Consider the following 23,071-nt stretch of genomic DNA (forward strand, 5'->3'; position numbering starts at 1 on the left):
CAAACCTACAATTTCTTTGGTAATTATTGAGCATTGTCCATGGGTATCATAGACACCACCTATTGTGTGAGTTAGTCCTTCGCAATGTCAACTAGCTTATCTTAACAGGGCCTAGGGATGCATAGTTTAGAGAGGTAATAACCGAGGTAAGAAAGGACTTCATACCCATATTTAGTTTAGAAAAATTATTGTTATTACCAACCCAAGAGGTGGATTGAGTCAGTTGTAGCAGAAAAAGTTGTTTTGATAGAGCTTAGCAAGCTGTTTGTTGGGGGGGGCAAAAAGCTAGTTTGGGGACTCTCAAGGACATAGTTTCAATAAATTGCAATCGTGGGCTCTTATACCATTCCCCATCATGGAATTTTAGGTTTACAGGCTGAATTGTAGGTTTTGCACTAGCAAGAGCCTTATGCACTCTATCATTTGTTATGGATAGGTTGATTGATGGGAAGTAATCAATTAGTCATTACCTAGCAGTGAGCTTGCTTTTTCGGGATTAGGGGGATGAATTTCTCATGGTTTGATGGTCTATCTCCTTGTGTTGAAGATCACCAGGTCATTGTCAAGAAATCTATTTTAAAGTCAAAAGGGATAGCTTACGAACTTGCCGAATCATAAGCAGAACACAACCTCTAATGACAACACATTGTGGACCACTATGGGTGATTGGGAGACCTCCTTGACGATTGACCAACTACATGAAATAGGCTAAGAATCTTGCAAGCAAGATTCAAGTGCCTTTGACATCCACTTATCCCATCAACTTGAGTCACATACAAGTTGTGACCTTCTGATCAAGACTGAAGCTGATAGAGGCTATCAGCCACCTCATGACTTCCAACACCTTGAGACTTAGATTTGAAGCTCCTGTCATCCAAGAGACACCCACTTGAGGTGTGTGGGGGAGTCTAGGGTTAAAGCTTTAAGAACTTCTATGTAGAAATCCTTACAACCCAATACAAATCAAGCTACTTAGTGGCACGAAGTGTTACTTGAGAGCCTTGGCTAGAGACAAAACCTTGTCTCGAGTGATGAGCAGCCAACCATTTTAGAGAACACATTGGCCTCTAGATTCCACACAGTCTCATCACCACCTTGCATTGAGAGCCTTGTTGTCTAGTGACAATAATTAGAATTTGACCAGAAGCCAAACACATCTAGAAAGCTTGAACCAATTACCATTGATACTATTGATACTACCATCGTTGTCATTGACATTGCCATCCTCAGTGTGGAAGTGCATCTTTGACTTGTATAGGGATATTGCAGGCAGCATTGACAATGGCCTAAGGCCACTACTAATACCATTATCATTGTGAAATCATATTTGAGATCCCATTAACTCAAGAGCTTCATAAATGTATGCTTAGCCAAGACAGGGAGTCCATATGACACAAGCATCTTGGTGGGACCCTTAGGATCTATTGAGGTCCAAGTGAGAGCAGAATGCGTGTGGCAAATACTTCTAGTGACCCAAGACATCATCATTAAAATAACCCGAGCTACCAAGCCACCACATGTTTCTAATTAGCACAATGATCTATATTGAAGCATCATGAATTGCTCCAAGCATGAACAAGAGTTGAGTCAAGTGCAATGGATAGTTTTTTCACACGCAAGAAGAGAATATTGATTAGGGCAAAAGACTAAAGAATTTGCAACTTGAGAAGTGAGGAGATAGGAAAGTGTACCTTCACAAGGAAAAACACCACAAGAGGCACCAAGGACTTCCCAGGGATTAAAAGACTATAAAGCCATTGAGAGGGTGCACATCCTTGACTTGGATCCTACAAGAGGCACCAAGGACTTCCCAGGGATTAAAAGACTATAAAGCCATTGAGAGGGTGCACGTCCTTGACTTGGACCCTACAACCAACGTGGGCAACAACGTAAAGTTGAAACAAGGAACTTGAGTGTTGAGAGTGTTGAAAGAGAGAAGGTTAGTGTTCACATCTAAACCTTGAAGAGAACTACCATACAAAAAAAAAAGAGACTAAGAGTTCCATCCTAGCCATCGAGGGTTGCAAGGCAACAAGGTGAAAGCACTTGCAATGCTAATGCTACACACCTCATTGATTGAAAGCAGAGAGCATCCCAAACTTGCAAAGAAATCCCACAGGAACCTCCTTTAAGCAAGAGCTTGAGTGGGCTAAGGTTTATATCAAGTGTTCCTGCTTCTTCTACGGTGGTTTCTCCTACCGAATACAAGATGTGTTGGATTTGTACTAGTTCGGTCTCCTTCCTTCGCTTGTCTACCCGTTGGTTGTGTATGAATCTTGTAACTTGCCTAATGAGGTCCCTTCCAAGTTTCCTTTATGCCTGTATTGTCTATTACAGTTTCTTCTACCTCTCTTCCTCTATGTTCTACACGAGTATGCTGGTCATAGAGTGACATTAGTTACTGAATATCAACTGGAGTCATTGTTTGAGCTTGTTTCTGCCATGGTTTTTGGGTGTTCTTGTGTGACAACCATTTCAATGATGCTAATGAGCCATGATAGATCATCCACTCTTGCACTCCATTCATTACATGGTACTAGAAATATACATCTTGGATGCATAGCACTTGTTTTATGAACTTTGACCTACGTTGAGAAGGTGAGGAGTCTTAAGCTTCTTATTTAGTGAGGACTATACTTTATCTCCTGGAACAATTGATTAAAAGAGAGGACTATGTATTGTATGTGCTTTATGTCTAAATGATGCATCTCAGGGCCAATCCTCGAGGTGTAGGAGAGCTAAAGTGAGCCATAGCAGTCAGCCAAGGGGTGTTCTTTGTTTATGTGGTGATATGATCCTGCTTGGGTACTCCATGTGAGGAGTTGGGAAGGGATTTGTTGGACTATAAATGATGCAAACACTTATTTAAGTTAGATTGGTGTAATAGCCTTCCGATGCTCTTGGCCGCAAGGCCATTGGGTGTTTTGGTTGAGCATAGAGGCCCACCGACTAGAGCTTTAGAGCCAGTGTTGGGCTTGTTTTAGGTCCCAACAACTTATTATGATAGCATGAGTAGCATACAATTTGGTGAGAAACCTAGTGTTTCATACACACATGAAACACATTGAGGTCCATTACCATTTCATCAGAGAGTGGGTCTTGATAGGTTACATTGATCTCATATATGTGAGCATAGAGGAATAGGATGCAGATATTTTCATTAAGGCCCTAGGAGTCTAAAGGCTTTGATGATTTAAAAACTTTATTGGAATAGAGTACTTGTACATCTTTCATCAATAAACTTTGCAATTAAGCCAATCTTGGTGAATGCAAAATTGACAATAAATTGTTTTTGATATTTGGTCATACATAGAAAGCATACACAAGTGTGACATTAGTGCCATTAAGAATAGTCAATACATATTTTCAATTCTTTTGATAAGATAAGAGGAGTTATTGGCACACGTCACATGTTGTACTTAGGGGCAACAGTTCAAGAGAGGTGAACAAACTACATCCAAGTAATATGCTTTGCATCACTACTATCAAAGTACCATATATCTGAATCCATGATAGACATACAAGAATCATATAAAGAAGGGCCATACTTGTAGTGGATACTAAATTCCCATTATGTATCCTACACAATATTCATAGATTCTAACTTAGAAAAGAGATGTCTACAACAACTATACTAGCCTCTTTATTCTTAGTCTCTTTTGCAATCAATTTTGGACAATACTGCCATGGACATGCCATGATCAATGTACGGATTAATTCTTGCTCATGCCATATGAATCCACACCCCATGCGAACACACTCTAAATAGGATATCCTTGAGCCAACCATACAAACCCAGCCTTTCCATGTCATCATAGAACCTTCTAGAAGATATGCCATGTCATTGCTTGCATCATTGATGATGTCATCATGGAACATTCTAGAAGATCTATAGTTGCCCTCCAACACCTATAAAAGAAGGGGCTCACCATAGAGCTCCTTAGTCTTACCAAAGCCAAACTTGGAAGCTCAAGGAGTCGAGACCTTCAAGTAAGTAACTTCAATTTCTAGTTCTAGTTCTTGTCTATTCATGGTATCAAGTCTTGTCGTGTCTTCCATTATGCTCTTGTTGTCTTATCACCTTGTAATCTCATAATATGAGATCTTGTCTAGTACTATCTTGTATCTTGTTCATCCTCTTGAGGGAGATCTTGTAATTTTGATATCTTGTATCCATACTTATGGTCCCGAGTTGTGGGATCCTTCATATCCTATCGAGTCCCTTTGTCTATACCTACGGTCCTGGGTTATGGGATTTTTCGTATCTTTTAAAGTTATCATTGTACCTTGTGCCCCTATGTGGGATTATCTTGTAATCAAAATTCTTGTAACAAATCTTGCATCTAGTCTAGTCTCTCTAGCATAGCCTAGTGCTCCCATAATAGCTTGGCAAGACTACTTTCTAGCTTGATTGAGCACTATGGAGGTGACCTTTGAAAGAATCGTGGCCTCCCTTCAAAATCTCCAATAACCAATGGAAGACTTAAATGAACAACAAGTGCAATGTCAAATAGAATCCCCTATGCATCTAGGCCTTGCACTTCATGATATGCAAGACCAGATTTGAAACTTACAGCAAAGGAAGTGATCAGATGATTCCCCATGTCTATCAACCCCCAACAAGAGAACCCAAGATTAGCATGCTAGAGAAGTTCAATGGTGACTATTTGAAGTTCAGGGAATTCCCGCAACAAGTAAAGCTCTATATGTACATGCAATCAGATAGGTATCTAGATTATGCTTCCAAGGTGGGATTCATTGGGACTTTGCTTTGTGCTCAAGATTTATCATGATTCGTCCCAATCTTGGAAAAATATATGCAAGTACTTCATAACAGCGAGGCATTTCTTTGCAAGCTCACTTCTATATATAGACATTGGTCGAGTAGTAGAAACAAAACTTTGGAAGCTACAACAAGGTAACCACTATGCCTATGTTTATGCATCTGAATTTAGGCAATTAATCTCTGACCTCACTTAGCATGAGGAGTATTTTATCAACCAATTTAGATGGGGTCTTTGAGATGACATCAAGGACCTCATGCCTACTATGCTTGAGGTGGCAAAGACACTCAATGATTATATCATACAAGCCATCTAGTATGATAATAGATTGTTTGAGAGGAAGTAAGAAAAGTGAGAAGAATTAAGGCCTTGCCAATGGAGCCCAGCCCTAATCAAAGACCTAATCAGAGAAGAAACCAAGCTTGAACTAATGCAAATAGATAATACCAAATTCCAACCCTTGACCACCCCACAAGAAAAGCAAAGATGAAGAGAGAATCATCTATGCCTATATTGTGGAAACCTAGCGACATCACCCTAAATTGCACAAATAAGAGGGTAAGAACCCCAAGAGTTGCTACAACCATCCTTGAGTAGGAAAACGAGGACATCGAATTGTAAACCGTTGTCGCACGGGATTTCGCACAGCGAGTTCATGAATGCTGCTCGTCGCAGGGACACTAAGCGAGATGGGAATAATAGATCAAGATTTACTCAAATCAAGATAAATACATGGAGTGATGGAATGGTTAGGATTCTGATTCGAACGATTTCATGTGTCAGCATAGATTTCAAATTTGTCTCAGTATATTCTCATATATAGATCTCTTGTTTACTACTCACAAGGGATAGAATAGAAGAATCAATTCACAAGAGAATTCCCAAGTTTAGTCACAAGAGAGCTTACGTTAAGCATGAAAGAGAGGGGATATTTGGTATTGATGAAGAAGGAACTTCCAGGTAATAAGGGATAAATTTGAATGGAAGGGAGTTTGCTAGAGGAGCACAAGAAATGAGCCTTCAAGTATTGCATTTAAATGGCTAAGTGGAAGGCTTGAGAACATATTCGATAGTACAAATGTTTTGAACAAAATCTTCCACCAGAATTGTCAATGTCTCCCGAATTCATAGTCATTGTTCGTATTTGGAGCCATGGAAGCCAAAGATGTGTCACGAGAAAGGGAGAGTGCTGCAACTGCGGAGTTGCGAGATGTCCAAAGGCATGATAACAATAAGGCTGATGTATTGTAGTTGCTGCTTTTGGAGACTAAGGGATGGACGCTGCTCAGCACGTACAGGTTGTAAAAATGGAGTATGTTTTGGATGATGCCAAGGAGGATAGATCGAAACTCAGAGTGGGGAGGAGGGTGGCTATGGTGGAGTAGTGTAGCTGACTCTTCATCGTCCCGTCGTCCGCTTTGCTCCCCACTCAACTACGTCGTATGGTACTGCAGCATCCCGTCCTTCATCACCTTTGTCTTCAGCTGCTGCTCTGTCACCTTTGACTTCCGCCTTCATCGCAGCAACGTCTGATCCTGCTCTGTCGTCGCATCTAGCTTGTGGCTGCATGGAGGAGGAAGTGATCAAGAGGCCCACGATTATAGCTTGAAAAATAATATAAAACGCTCCGTGGTAGGCTCCAATTTGGGAAGGAGCTCAGAGAGAGAGAGAGAGAGAGAGAGAGAGCGCGCGCCATGGGAGACGCAGGGCCAGCTCTGCCGGATGGTGATCCCCATAAGGAACATGTGCCTGGTCACGTCCATACAGAAGGCATTTTGCAGTCTGAGGACAGTTTGGCTGTTGCTTCTTCGTTTTGTTCCCCCCCTACCTCCCTCACTTCTTCGGTTTTATAATCGGTGCCACTCCGAGAAAGCATAAAAAAGCTTCGGATATTATTGTCAATAATGACACTTTCTTCTTCGTAGCAGGAAAGCACCGTTTATTGATGTTAATGTTAACGTCATTGAATACGTCCTGCTCTCTTGCTTTTTCTTCATCTCCTTAATAACAAAGGCGTTCTTCTTTTGTCTCTTCTCTTGGTCAAGGTGGTGATGTGGTTTCAACAAAGTGTGCGGAATCATGTTGATGATCGTATGGGTATACGACACTCTTCCATTTCAAGACTCTGCAATGGTAATTAATATCTCAATAGATTCCAAGAGAGGCCATTATCCAAGGTACGTGAAATTTCGATGAGCCTTGTCAATACAGAATGTACCAATATGGAAAGTTGTTTCATTGTGCAAGATACATGTTATCGATGCTCATTTTGAACACACAACAACATTCTTTTTGTAGAGCTTGTTTTATCCATCTTCACAAAGAATGTAAGTGTTGGATGTATCATTACTCCACTTAAATGTCCATAATATGAGCGGATAACTTTTAGCTTTCATGGACTGCTAAATATTGTTCCAATTTTGCTTATGGAGAGTATATCATCTACACTGGCAATATCCAAATTTCATCAAGTCCTCGAGTCTTCTTCGTGTGATCCATTTTTCCATGAATTGTGCCCTATCAAAAACATTCTTTAGAAAAGAACTTCATGCCCAATCACTCAAGCAGTTTGCAATTTTGAGTCCATGCTATGCAATCAATCGAGCGGTGCTTTCATGCAAAAAATTATGAATGCATTGAAGAAATTGTGCCTAGCCTAACTACATGTACTCGTGCGTCATGCAAATGCAAACACAAAAGATACACAACGGAAAATAAACTCATAATGATGCTGACTAAAGAGTCCAAAATCTTGGCAAAAAACTCCGCCCTTAGGTTTGCAGTGGTAGATGCGCAGTGTCATGACACCATACAACCAACTAAGAAAGGGTGTCTTAATCCTAGCCACACCCATGGAAACTTTCCTTGTCATAGTCCAAATGGTCTTACTAAGAAAGACCCTTTCCCTCAAAGCCCTGGACGACTCTCTGAGGCCTTTGGATGTTTCATTGATGATAGCCTTGTGAATAGATATCAGATTCTAGTACTCCAAAGGACTCATCCTACAATAGCTAAAGTCATGGATGGAAGACCTCTAGCATCTGGTGATATTACCAAGGAAACTTGACTAGTCATGGTAACTCTTGGCGATCACAAATAGTGTGTATACTTTAATGTCATATCCAATCCCGCAAATTCAATCATCCTTGGGATGCCTTGGCTAAAGAAACACAACCTATAAATTGATTAGGTCAAGCAAAAGATTACACATCCCAAAAGTCAAGGAAAGTCAGTATATCTATGAGCCAAATCCTTTATGCACATAGCAAGGTAGGAACCGACATACATGATATATCATATACCATCTCAAGAATCTAGTAAGGATGAGTTAGTTGAGCTACCAAGCTAGTATCAAGAATTCCAAGATGTATTTGAAAAAAAGAATGCAGATCTCTTACGTAAACACAAACCATATGATTGTGCTATAGAACTCCATGAGGGGGATCAACTACTTTTTGGACCTATCTACAGACTATCCTCTGATGAAGTAGCTGAACTACGCAAGAACATTGATAAGACCTTAGCCAAGGGGTTCATTAGGCACTTGAAGTCTCTTGCTAGAGCCCCAATTCTGTTCGTGAAGAAGAAAGACTGGTCACTTTAAATGTGTATGGATTATTGGGGACTCAATAAGATAACAATGAAGAATCGATACCCTTCTATTGATACTAGAGATCTTGGAATGCCTTGGAAAAGCCAAGATCTTCACAAAGATTGATCTATGAGAGGCTTATAATCTTGTACAAATTAGAGAAGGAGCTAAATGGAAGACAGCCTTCCGCATAAGGTATGGTCACTTTGAGTATGTTTTTACGCAATTCGGTCTCACCAATGCTCTTGTAGTGTTTCAACATATGATGAATGATATCTTTCGAGAGCACCTAGATGAGTTTGTAGTTATATACTTGGATGATATCTTGATATTCTCAAAAGATCCAAAGAAGCATGAGAACCATGCAAAATTAGTTTTAGAAAAACTCAGAGAAAAAGGACTATATACAAAACTGGAGAAATGTTTCTTCCATCAGATAGTAGTGGAATTCTTGGGGTACACTATCTCCCATAGAGGAATCTTCATGGACCCCAAGAAGATCGAGACTAATCTTGATTGATAGACACCCACACATGTCTAGGATGTCCAATGTTTCCTTGGCTTTGCCAACTTCTATAGGATTTTTATCAAGGATTACTAAAAGATAGTCACATCCACTCACTAGACTCACAAGAAACTCAAAGTTCTCATGGATTTAAGAAGCCAAGATGGCCTTCCAAACCCTAAAGACCACTTTTACCACCATTGCCCCAATCCTAGTCCACCTAGATCCTATCAAGCCATTTTTCTTGGAGACTGATGCATCAAACTATGCCTTAGGAGGCATCTTGTCCCAGCATGGAGATGATGGTCATATGCATCCAGTGGCATTTCACTCAAGGAAGTTCTCCCCTCTAGAGATAAACACTCCTTGCCATTGTAGATGCCTTTGATACTTAGCATCATCATCTAGAGGGTGCAACCGATAAAGTTATTGTATATGTAGATCACACAAAGCTATAATACTTTATGAAAACCTGCATCCTCAATTGGAGACAATCCCACTTGTCATGTGCGTACCTAACAATTCCCTGGTAGCACGTTTAGTGGTCCATCAAGAAACTATCCTAGATGGCTTCGCCTGGCACTCGCGAGAATGCATGTGGTCTATTGTCTAGGTTTCCCAGAGCCCACCCTGTAACGAAAGGTACGGCCGTCCCCATAAGGATCAATGTGCAAGCTCGGGGTCCTAATTTGATAATTGAGGTCTCGATACATCAACTAGCTCCATCGAAAGTGTCCCATAAGAGCTTCTCATCCAACTGGAGTGTTCGTAGTTATCCTTTGGTTCATGGAGTGTAACACTTTTTTCCAGTATAACTAGTTAAAACACCATATTGGGAATATATGGGAATTTCCCATAAGTTTGGGACATGTGGTCAAATCTTTGGATTTGTCATAACTTGAACACTATAACTCCAAATCGAGTGCTTTATAGCTCAGTAGGTTCCATTTTTCAAGATCTTTCCAATGATAGGTCATATTATATGGTTTTGAGAAGCTTATGGGCATGTTATCCGAGTGCCACCTTTTTAGCATTCAAAAAATGGGAATTGGGAGATCCCCAAACTCACTAATATTAATAGGATTTAGGGAATCTTAACGGAGTTCTGACTCAGTTGCCACACCTTTCCCCTAAGATAATTTCTGATCAAGGTTTTAAGACCTGACCCTAGGTAAGTCAATACTCGACTCTACTTAATTTTTCCTAATTAAAGTTTTGTTCAATCTCTTGAGAGAAGCTCCCAGCTTATTGGGACCACCCATCCATAGGACGCATCCGTTAGGGATCTTGCCCACCCACTTCCAACAAATGGTTTTCTTTAGTTTTCTAATTACCTATCACATTAAGTTATGGCGTATAAAAGTAGCTTTGTTAATTAACCCGTTATCATAGGTTCCTTCGTGTAATTTTTAGGGCACAACACAAAGACAGAGAAAATAGTCTTTTGGCAAAACATATTTATTTATTATTTCCTAAAATTATTGACAATGATTTTTTCCTTCTGCCTACATAGAAGATAAACCTCTATTCACAAGAAAATCCCTTGTGTCTATGCAAAACAAAAGAAACCCTATAATATTTTCGTTCCTTCACTAGTCCTGAGGACTCTAGGATCCCATCTTGATTTGTGTGAGGATCAAGCAGTTCCTAGGAGTGATCAAGAGATTTATAGCCAGAGCGCCCCTAGCACTCCTGCTACCTCTTGCCTAACGGATTCCTCACTGAGTGACCTCTCACTATTGGGGCTTGTCCTGCATCTAGCCATGGGGGAGGCATAGCATGATCTTTTCTCTTATTATCATGATTATATATTTACAATCAGATCTAACTACTGCAAGCACAATCAATCTTTCCTATGCAACCATCAATGCATGCACAAATTAAAAAGAAACATCAGCAAGTGTTTTAAGCATACAAAGCAGCCCCACCCAAATCTAGGGTTTCTCTTTTAAGGTTCCACCTTATTCTTAGGGTTTCACTTTCTACTTGCAACTCTTTTTTGGGATCTGCAAGTTATTTCGTGAATTTGAAGTCTATTTTATCCTTATGAAAAATTTGGTATTTTTTCCCTAAAAGATAATATGGGCATTTATACCTATGGTAGGCAATTCATGTGCTACCCTACCCTAACCTGCGCTTAGTAGGATTTCAAATACTCTTTCAAGCCTGTTTAGACTTTAAATTTTGTATCGACAAATTCTTATCAATGTCCAACAAGTCATATAGACTTCCGATATTTATTTAATTTCTTGATACTGATAGTTTCAGGGTTGTCCAGTATTTCATAGTTGTTTTTGCTTCAATATTCTCGATATTTTAGGTTAAGTTTTTTCGTTGATTCATATGTGGGTTAACTCATGATATTGACGCTCTCACTAATATAATCATTAATATTAACATTGCGTGTGTTTTCAGTAAGAAAATAATTTTTATTTTATTCTACTCATATTCTATGGTTTAATCGATGATGTCCAACCATTTTTCAAACTTTCAACGTTATCTAGAAAGATCAATTTCCATTTAGCTATGTCTTAAGTGCAATGTTGATTGTTTTTCAAAAAACTCTATTCTAGGCAAGGCAAAAATCATAAGGGTAATTTTTATTTCATCTTTCAGACATCAAATTATATTACGATGCACCTAATTTATGTGAGTTTAGTATATATTTTTCTATATAATTTTTTTTGTTGATTTAATGCATTGATTATTTCATGATGTTATCTAAATTATTTTCTATAAATTATTATAAAATTCATATATCTATATTTATCATTAAAAAAATAAAATAGAGAGAATCATTTTCAAGAAAAAATTATAAAATATTCCCTTCCCTAATAACATCTACAATTTTCTATTATTTTGATCACATGCGTCATTAATGAAATAACAAGAAATATCACGACATAAACCATAATTAAGATATTTTCTTAATGACAATCATATAATCCATTTTCAAGTGAAAGAGTATTTTCATCGAAGAGTTAATTATTATATTACTTAGGTTATTTTCCTCAGTGACAATTCATATGCATTTTCTTTAGAATGCATTTATAATTGTTTAAAGCCAAATATAGCGATAAGCTTATAAAACATTAATTTTTTCCAAACCGACGAGATGTTACCTCTATCAGGTTTGCAGTAACGGGGTTTCGCCAATTTCTACCGTGTCATTTTCTCCATCGGTTGCCATATTCCTTGCTTCCCTTGCTTCAAATGGACTTTTTAAACTTCTATGACCTCGCGGAGCCATGGATGTCAGGCAAAATTGATGTGGTAGTTCAAGGAGAGTTGAGGTTTGTCCAGAAAAATTTTGCTAGTGTTTCACTTAGCGGTATGATTGTATGGGATGAAGGCATAACAGGGGGTAGAGAAAATGAAAATGAGGTAGATGGGGGGTATTTTCCTCTTTCAAGCTCAAAGCTTTAATAGATAAGAGAAGTAGAGAAAATTTTCCATCATGAGGAGGTCTTTCTTCTTACTTTCTTTGTGAAGGAGAGGGGGTGTATTTATAGCCTTGATGGGGGGCATGCAGTCGACTCATTCTTTTGGCTACTTATTAAGAGCCAAGTGAGCTTTATTAAAAATGTATTTTGATTGCCTACCTATGGGATGGTGGCATGGGGATGATTATTTTATGCTTTCTCTCCCTCCATGAGTAAAAAAATCATGAATTATGGCATATTTATTCAAAAACGTCATTTTTCTTCAAAATGACTTCATTTGGTGGTTCTTGGACAAGTTATCTCATGACTTATCTAGTTTATAAAGTCATGCCATGCTCTTTGATACTTAACTTACTCAATATCATGCTTGTTCTTGTGCTTTCTTCGTCTACCAATTGAAGCTTTTGCAATTTGTCTTGCCATTATGAAATCAATGCAATCTTTGACGCGTTAAATGGAATTGGGAATACTAAATCAAACATAATGCGGAAAAAATTATGATGAAACCGTCATAATATTGTTTATGAGTCTTTGCTTTTTGTTGGTTGGGAACATTGAGGCATCTTCTCGTGTTGGAATGCGGAATTGATTTAATGCAAGACTTGATATTAAGAAAATTAACCATATCAAGAATCTCATAAGACATGATACATCGATTGTGGTTATTGAGCCTTATGTTTGAGATGAATGTGATGCTTTAAAAATTTATATCCTTTAATGTGGAAAATTTCCTTTTCCCAAAAGCTCTATGCATGTTTACTTTTCTTCATTAGGATCTAACCATAGCCCCCATAAGGTAATCTATATAGATGAATCATTGTGAACCTTTGGGTCATAAGTCTCAAGATAATGTCATTTGTTGTAGAAAATGTACCTTGATGGTTTGAGTGAAGTAGCTAATATAGAGGATACACTAGATGAAAAGAAAGGAAGGCTGTCGAAGCTAGGAACCTTGGGAGCAAGGAAGTGCCTATGAGCCAAGAAAGTGGGTATGAAAAACATTTTTAGGAGCCAATACAAAAACCTTAAAGCATGACGATGTGCAAAAATTAATTAAATTTTGACTTTCAAATTGTTTAGCCTCCAAATTAAATTACTTTGGAATTTAATAGTTCAACATTTGAAACAAGATCTTCCTCAACACTAAGGCTGTTAGTGTCACATTGGACTATGCTTAAGAATGCGGTAGAATTTCTTGAGGTTTAGCAAGTGAAAAGAACATTTAGTTTATCAATGGAATGAACTTTTCCGAAAGTGGCATGCAAGGTGAAAACTGGCACCCCCAAACATTGGCACCACCTTGTCAATGCACCAAAGCTAGGTTGCAGTTAGGGGGAGGAGGTGTAAGAAGGGTTGGATATCTGTGAAAGCATATAATTGTAGGACAAACAGTGGGGGGAGTGGGGTGAAGGTAGGCTATTGTTGCTACCCTAAGCATAGAGAAGGAAGGTACTTCCCACAGAATTTTAGCACCACTAACAAATTTGATTGGCTGGCCAAAAAGGTCTTTGTCAACTCATTAGTTTAACATGTCTTGCATTTTACTTCACACCTAATCATGCTCTTCACTTTTTGGCATTTATGGTCCGCTCCAATAATGATGATATCACACTCTCTCAATATGCTTTCTTGTGCCATCACAAGGTAAGCACAAACAAAAAAACTTCATCATACCCTTGTAAGCGCTGGTGCAAGATGGCTCTTAGCATATGCCCTAACAGGCAATGCTAAAATATAATAAATGAGGTGCACATGAAGAGAAACTAACATATCTACAGGTAAGAATATTTAATGGTATGCCTCATTTGAAAGAGTAATGGATGTACCCTTTCTACTGATAGAAATATTAAGAAAATTCAAGAACAAAATATCAAGGAATTTTAATAAATGTTACTTTTGAAAAGCATAAAATATTATTATATTAATATCTAAAGACTATTCTCTATTACCCTTAATGGCTTTGGCTTTACAAGGGGGCATGTTGTGCCTATGTGTGGCTTGCTTTGGCAAGACCAACAAGGTTCGAAACTTGGAAGGGTTTTTAAATATTTGATGTTTATGAAAAGTATTTTTCTCAATGATATGTGTGTAGTTTAGTATGTTGGGTAGAAATGAGGTTAGGTTAATTAATTGAGTTTTCTTAGAGAGTACCTGAAGGTGCGGGTCCACCTGATTTGTTGTAAGGTAGAGCTAAACTTAGGGCTATTGATGTCCAATGTCCAGCTCACCACCCCCAGCCCTAACCATAAAAAAAATTAAGAAATATATGTTAATTATAAAATCTATGCTTACTGAACACATGCAAGCAAGCCCTATATATATATATATATATATATATATATATATATATATATATATATATATATATATATATATATATATATATATATATATATATATATATATATCCAAGTTGTGGCATTTTTTGTACCTTTTTAAGTTATTATTGTACCTTGTGCCCCTGTGTGGAAGTATCTTGTAATAAATCTTGCATCTTGTCTATTCTCTCGAGCACAATCTAGTGCTCCCATAACAAATACTTTATGATATGATCTTTCACCTTACAACACGTGCAAAATATCTAACTCTCTTTTTCTTCACATTCTTCTTAGCCTTCTATTTCTAAGCACCATTTGCAAATTTTTGCTTACTAGTAGAAAAGAAAGTTTTTTCCTTTATCTTATGAGTGGCTACAAATCCTTGGTTTGCAAGATGCATGATGAACTTAAATTGTTCTACAAAACCATAAGGCTCATACCCTCCTCTCTAAGATTACCTACCAAGTAATAATTGAGGGTTTTTAATGTTATCCATAATTAGAATTGATTGTTAATGTACTAAGCTAGCTAACTATCAACCTTTGCATCCCTAGCTTTGGTTTCATGAGTTGTTGTTAAGAAGTTCTCTCTCTGAGTCTCAAGACTTCTAAGTTTTTTTAATTGATCTAGCAACTCATGTTTTTAGTACCTCCATTGAAGTTGATGGAATTGACTTGCAAAAGCTCCACTATGGTGCCTATGGCCTCCTTGGTTAGGCCACTGTTCAAAAGTTTCCACAAGTTGGATTGATTATCTACTTTTCTTAGTTTACAAGATCCTCTATTGGTCCTAATGGGGAGTCCACCTTATAAAACATGTAAGATACCACGTGAGTTCAAAAGAAAGGGTATTATATTTAGTAAAGTTTACAAGATTATATTTACAAAAGGGGTTTTTAAATTACAATTTGAGGAAAATCTGTAAGTTTAGTAAAGTAAAAGGGGTCACTTTAAGGCCTTATAGCATGCAAAGAAAGGGTATTTCTTAATATCCTTTGAACACACATTATATAGATGATTTCTTGTAGGTGGACCCTTGGGCTATTGGAACACATGGCTAGTGATCAAATTTTTGTGCGTAGAGTATGTGAGGAGGGTAGGGCTATGTGGTAGACTTGGGTCTTAAACTTAGGTGAATTTGGCCTCAAGTCACTTGAGAGTCACTCACTTAAGTACATGACCCACCTCTATTTGGTAGTGCTTACGTGATCAATTTAACCTAAAGTCACCCTACAAGTGCATGAATTGCCTCTATTTTGTAATGCTCAAATGACCTTTTAGTATAAGGTTTGTGTCTAGGTTTAAGACATTGTTGCATTGTGTCATGTGTTCTAGACCCTTAGTCAATACTTCAATATTATACACACCTTTACATATGCAACTACTTCTTTTTAAGTGTTTGGTTGCAAACTCACAATAAAAAAGTAGGCTATGGGATAAGATTGTTTATAGTAGTGTTGAGATCAAAGGTCTACATTGAGAACCTTTTACCAAGATCTAGAAAGTTTGAATTAGCATTGGGATATCTAAAGCCTATATGACTTTCTTTATGCACAAATTAAGCCTTGGCATCGACTAAGTGGATGCTTCATATTGTGCTCTTTCCTTAGAGTGGATCAGTTTCTTGTGAACCAAAGGAGTGCAATTCTTGAGAGTATATGCATTAAGTTAAAATTACTCTAAATTTTTTTGTTATACAAGGTATGTGTAGATAAATACAAGGTTTCTTACAAGGATATGGGATATGACATAAAATGGCCATGCTAGAATGGTTGCATCAAACTATTATTACAAGTAAAATTTTCAAGGAATCTAGGTATGCTTAATTGTATATGTGAAATGCTTCGGAAGTGAAGTAATTAGTTAAGAATGTTCACATTCACCTATGTTTCAAGGTGTGAATGGTGATAATGCATACAATTTGTAATGGGGAAACATAAATGATGTTGTACAAAGTCCCAACTATAGTTCCTCTTCATTTTGATTCATCAACACATTCTTCACATACTCTTTCCTGTGTTTGGGGGGGGATCAACAGCCAAAACTATTAGTCTGATTAAGTTATAGGTAAAGTTGGACGTTTTAATTAACAATGAAAGCCTAAAGGACTCATAATTGAAGAGTGTCGTGAAACATCACATATGATTCAATAGACATGCAATCATGCATGTGCATAAACACAAATGCACATATGCATTTGCATGAACATGCATGCACACATCATTGCACTTGCACTTACACATACATAACTCAATGGTAGTTGTCATTGAAACTATTACAAGAAGTATGCTGCACGATTTAAGTATCAACTAAACATTTAAACCAATCTGAGCTCTATATGCATGGGGTGTATTAATAAATATATTTCTATCAAGCAAGAGATTAAATAATACTAGGAAACTCATACCAAAATCCATCAAGAAGAAGAGAAATCCTAGATGAAGGATCCCCTAGGCCTACTTTAAAATAATGCAAGAGGGATTGATGTGAATGCATATATGAGGTATATTGTATTAAATTTTTACAAGCATGTGGGCTACAAACACATTTCAACACCACATGATATGATAAGTATGACGTGATATTCCAATTGAGAGCTCAACCAAGAGGCCTCATGAATTGTAAATCATCGCAATTAGATATTAATCAGATATTATCACAATCATATGAATCAAGCCCACACACACACACACACACACACACACACACACACACACACACACACACAAAGTAACCAATCATTATTGGAGACTTAGTTATGGCTATGGCCTCTCCCTTCCTCCTTTGGCCAAACCACACACATTTCTTTTCCTTTTTTGTGAAAGTACTTTTATATGATTACACACCTAGTTGCATACAAATACACAAATAATAACATAAACTTGGTGTTCATATCTTGGTATGATGGTAAACTTGGTGCAATAATGTGAGCCATGAGTACATTCTACATATTACTACATGATTCTAATAGGTAAGCTATCTATTTAGAGGGTACTTGACTTGTAAATCATCACCATCAGGTCACATCAATCCTTGTTGGGCATTCAGTGTACAAAAGCATTGCCTTCAAGACATGTAGTAGAAATCATGTGAACAAATAGCTTAGGGGTATTCATACCATGTGTTTAGGCACAATGATATTTCTTCAAATTAAGTACCTTGATATAGTTTTGTGTATCCACTGTGAAGCGATGATACATCCTTGGAGGGAGTACTATCAAATCACCTCTTTCCACTTGAGATCTTATCCAATGTCCATTGTAATCTCGTATATCCCAATAACCTATGATATAAATGTATTAGTCATATGGATTGACAATTAGAACTAAAATGCCAACTTCTAGCTACTACCAATGATGTATTGTTAGGAAAAACATCATCCCTTTGCCCATATCATGATACTTGACTTCTAGACTTATAATAACTTGTTAAATAAATAAAAATGAATATAAAAAAGCAAAATATTAGAAGAAGATAAAGACTTATTTAAATTGACCTAGTGGAAGTCATTCATAAGAAATATCAAACATGGAATTTGATGTTCACTCAACATTCATTATCACAATCACCCCAAAATTTTATAAATGTAGATTGAAGTAGCATCTTCTTAGACATATGCTAGTCTTTTTCAAAATAAGAGACTTTCTTAAGCACCCAACATTATTGTTTAATTCCTTCAACGTTGTTTGAGAGTTTGAAGGTTTTCAAGCTCTTCTCTACAAATACAACTTCATGAATACTTAAAAGCATTTGAGGTGACCACTTTGAAAATGCTTATAATACAACTTATGTGGCAAGCATTCCTTAAAACTTTTTCCTTACTACCAAGTTAAAAATTCACATGAAAATGAATCATTAAGGAAAGTTATGATGCTTTTTTAAATAATTTTAGGTTGAACCTAAAGTTGTGTATAGTTAGGGAAAGGATAAGTTGTATACCACTTCCCTTAAGAATTAATCGACTCTCATCATATGGATGAAGGTGTTCTTGGAAGAATTGACTAACTTTGTCATCATAGTTTTCCATTTCTCTGGGAGCAATTGTAGCTATTTCCTACAAAAAATATATGTAATATTGACATGATTCATTACTACATACATTGTATGTCATTGAAAATGCCTAATTGGTGCAAGCGATGCCAATCCAATCATGGTAATATATTTTCTACATAAACCATATCAAGAATCTCATAAGACATGATACATCGATTGTTGTTATTGAGCCTTATGTTTGAGATGAATGTGATGCTTTAAAAATTGATATCCTTTAATGTGGAAAATTTCATTTTCCCAAAAGCTCTATGCATGTTTACTTTTCTTCATCAGGATAATCTAACCATAGCCCCCATATTAAGGTAATCTATATAGATGAAACATTGTGTACCTTTGGGTCATAAGTCTCAAGATGATGTCATAAAGATTAGCTTACTTTATTTGCTTATGTACCTTGATGGTTTGAGTGAAGCATCTAATATAGAGGATCCAATAGATGAGGAGAGAGGAAGGATGTCAAAGCTAGGAAGCTTGGGAGTAGGGAAGTGCCTATGAGCCAAGAAAGTGGGCATGAAAAACATTTTTAGGAGCCAACATAAAAACCTGAAAGCTTGATGATGTGCAAAAATTAATTAAAATTTGGCTTTCAACTTGTTTAGCCTCTTAGTTAAATTAGTTTGGAATTTAATAGTTCAATGTTTGAAACAAGATCTTCCTCAACACTAAGGTTAGTGTCACATTGGACTATGCTTAAGAATGCGGTAGAATTTCTTGAGGTTTAGCAAGTGGAAAGAACATTTAGTTTATCAATGGAATGAACTTTTTTGAAAGTGGCATGCAAGGTGAAAACTGGCACCCCCAAACACTGACACCACCTTGTCAATGCACTAAATCTAGGTTGCAGTTAGGGGGAGGAGGTGTAAGAAGGGTTGGATATCTGTGCAAGCATATAATTGTAGGACAAACAGTGGGGGGAGTGGGGTGAAAGTAGGCTATTGTTGCTACCCTAAGCATAGAGAAGGAAGGTACTTCCCACAGAATTTTAGTAGCACTAACAAATTCGATTGGCTAGCCAAAAAGGTATTTGTCATCTCATCACCCTAGCATGTCTGGCATTCTACTTCACACCTAATCGTGCTCTTTACTTTTTGGTATTTATGGCCTGCTCCAATAGTGATGATATCACACTCTCTCAGTATGCTTTCTTGTGCGATCACAAGGTAAGCACAAACAAAAAAATTTCATGATACTCTTGTAAGCACTGGTGCAACATTGCTTTAGCATATGCCCTAACGGGCAATGCTAAAATATAATAAATGAGGTGCACATGAAGAGAAACTAACATATCTACAAGTAAGAACATTTAATGGTAGGCCTCATATGAAATAGTAATGGCTGTACCCTTTCTACTTGATAGAAATATTAAGAAAATTCAAGAACAAAATGCCGATGAATTTTAATAAATGTTACTTTTGAAAAGCATCAAATATTATCATGTTAATGTCTAAGGACTATTCTCTATTACTCTTAATGGCTTTGGCTTTATAAGGGGCAGGTTGTGCCTATGTGTGGCTTGCTTTGGCAAGACCAACAAGGTTTGGAACTTGGAAGGGTTTTTCAATTTTCGATGTTTATGAAAAGTATTTTTCGTGATAAATATAGGAAAATTTTAGCTCAAGATTCTATAAGGATTTTTGGATCAAATTACATGTAGTAGTAGTTTTTTAAATAACCAAAGCGATTGTATGCTCAAAGGTTGTAAACCTTCCTCTTGGGCAAGGCTCAAATTTTCATTTACTTTGATAATTGGGCAAGGCTCAAATTTTACAAAGGTTAATTAAATGAGTTTGCTTACAGAGTACTTGTAGGCGCGGGTCCACCTGATTTGCTGTAAGGCGGAGCTAAACTCAGGGCTATCGATGTTCAATTTCCAGCGCAGCACCCCCAGCCCTGACGCAAAAAACAATTAAAAAATATATGGTAATTATAAAATCCATGCTTACTGAACGCGTGCAGGCACGTCCCCCCGCTATATATATATATATATATATATATATATATATATATATATATATATATATATATATATATATATATATATATATATATATATATATATATATATATATATATATATAAGGCGCGCGCATTGCCGTCAACTTGGTATATATATATATATATAAGGGATTGCCGTCAACTTTATATATATATATATATATATATATATATATATATATATATATATAGAGAGAGAGAGAGAGAGAGAGAGAGAGAGAGAAATATATATATAAGGGATTGCCGTCAACTTTATATATATATATATATATATATATATATATATATATATATAAGGCATTGCCGTCAACTTGACAGCTCGAGTAGCTGCGCCGTCTCGGCTCATCACTGGACTATCATTTCTTATTGTAGAAGACTTACACGCCACTCGTCTGAAAATAATCATTGTCTGATTATTACTACCAGACACATTCTGATCTTGATTAATCAGACTTATGGGAAAATATCTCGATCTTAATTATTATCAGAGGCCAGGATTTACAAGCCGGGGAATTCCACAATTACGACAACTATCGACGGATCGAAGTAATTTTACTAATCAAGGAAACAATATTAACTAACCTCGCAGATGCTCCGGCGAGACTGGACGGTTGGGATCGAACTTGTGGGCGAGCCGTTGATCGTCGTCCGTCGGATTGTACTCCCACGCCTCCAGATGCGCCTGTAAACCATGAGTGCAATATATCAGGATCGGAGCCATGACGTCTTACGATGCAACTTCATCCCTGCAAGCTGGATACTGTCGCATTGATTAGCGGACTGTCTCAGTCCGCCTGAGGTTCATATCCAACTAATCAGACGCAGCTAATCGTACTTCAATTTACAGACCGCATGATGCATATATATAATTCTATCAAACCGATTGTTATATACGCATCATCATAATTGGGTTTCTATGGCGGTTAAGATCAGTCCATTACGTCGTTGATCATTGGATTGTATCCGTTGTACTGCAACGCAATTCAAATTAGTCGCATTCTTGTCAAATCAAGAACCACATTTAGTCAGCTGCACCTTGTCGACTCAGTACGAATACCTGCACATTTTATCCGCATAATCGCACGAGAATTAACCGCTAATTCACTACATAATCTGCATGCTTTACTGCATAAATTTGCATCCTTTCTTTATGATCATCAACTCGCCCACTAGCGCCATTTAACTCTTTATTATAGAGACATTATAAGCACAAGGACGACAATTCTGCCGGTTAAACGAAATTCAAGCCAAACAGAAGATCAAATGAAGATAGCTAAGGTCCTAATTAGATGTAAAAGTTGATCAAACGACCTATACTATAGATGCCATGAATGGGATATAACTTGCTTTTGACACTATAAAGGATGCTAGGTTAAGTGGGGGTGTTTCTAATGCAAGTGGGTGGGGTGAAGAAGAGGAGGGGGATTAGCAATAGGAACTCTAGAGCGGGATAGAAAGAGAAAGAGAGAAAATCAATAGGTAAGGCATGATGAAATGATGCAGCAAGTGACAAAAGTGCTTCGAACTTCAATCTAGCTATACCTTTATAAGGACCTAGGTCACCTCCACATCACCAAAGTAATGGCTTTTTTTTCTCCCTTTTTGGGAGGATTCATTTTTCTTTTTTTTTCCCCCCCTTTTTTATGGGTGGTGGGTCACGGCTTTAGAAGTGCAACATCATGTGCTCCTTAGTTTATGTACTTCAAGATTTCCCAAAATGCAATTTTTACTATATGTCATCAATTATATTTTTCTGAACCTATATAAATGGCAAATAGAACACTCAAAAAGATCTAGGGTGCCTTGCGAAATTGTTCGGCTTAGCTTTTTGCAAAACCTGGTGTAGACTTGTGGGATTGGTATTCAAAGAAGATTTCGATCAAGTTGAATTAGTGTGGATGGTAGACTTGTATAGCTAGAGTACTTTTGTTATGTATATACTAGTGTGAACTATAATTTAACTCACATAGTTTTGGGTAATGATTTGATTATGTGGAGTTCTGAATTTTGTTTAACTCCTAAATTCCATAAGAACTCCTTGATTCCTTAGATTCTATAGCCAATTTTGGAGCATATATTTCATACGTACTCTAATATTAACATTGATTTCTTGGTTATAGAACTCAAAATCTAAATTCAAATTAATGATAAACATACAGAAGTGATATTTTCCAATATTTCAATAAAATTATTTAACACATACCTAGTTTCATGATCACAAGGCATGGCACAATCATTATAGATCTATGCTTCCTTAGAATCACTGTGTGTGTGTGTGTGTGCAGGCCAACCATAAGTATTATGTATATCTAGTCATTTGATGACCATAGTGCAATTAGATATTTGTTGACCATGACTAATATGTAGTTTAAAATAACAAGA

General features: G+C 37.1%; 1 protein-coding gene across 5 annotated transcripts in view; it reads right to left on the bottom strand.

Annotated features, from left to right (window-relative positions):
• The window catches only part of LOC148032187 (uncharacterized), a 38,581-nt gene extending 16,379 nt beyond the window's left edge, over positions 1-22,202 (bottom strand). The window contains exons 1-7 of one of the 5 annotated variants that reach the window (XR_015691582.1): positions 21,631-22,202; positions 21,272-21,371; positions 20,490-20,584; positions 18,581-18,695; positions 17,800-17,924; positions 14,476-14,563; positions 5,636-6,347 (exon numbers count right to left, since the gene is read on the bottom strand). Coding sequence is in view for 2 of the 5 variants with exons in the window: in XM_087682815.1 (XP_087538941.1) it covers positions 17,658-17,705; positions 17,800-17,924; positions 18,581-18,695; positions 20,490-20,584; positions 21,272-21,371; positions 21,631-21,642 (495 nt within the window). In the remaining 3 variants the exon portion in view is untranslated. The other 4 variants (XR_015691581.1, XR_015691583.1, XM_087682816.1 and 1 more) reach the window with 4 other exon arrangements.
• Between the last annotated feature and the right edge of the window lie 869 nt (positions 22,203-23,071).

This window comes from Lygodium microphyllum, chromosome 8 (assembly GCF_053477565.2).
Source record: "Lygodium microphyllum isolate KBCC chromosome 8, Lygodium_microphyllum_v1.1.10, whole genome shotgun sequence".
In the NCBI taxonomy this organism is placed as follows: Eukaryota; Viridiplantae; Streptophyta; class Polypodiopsida; order Schizaeales; family Lygodiaceae; genus Lygodium; species Lygodium microphyllum.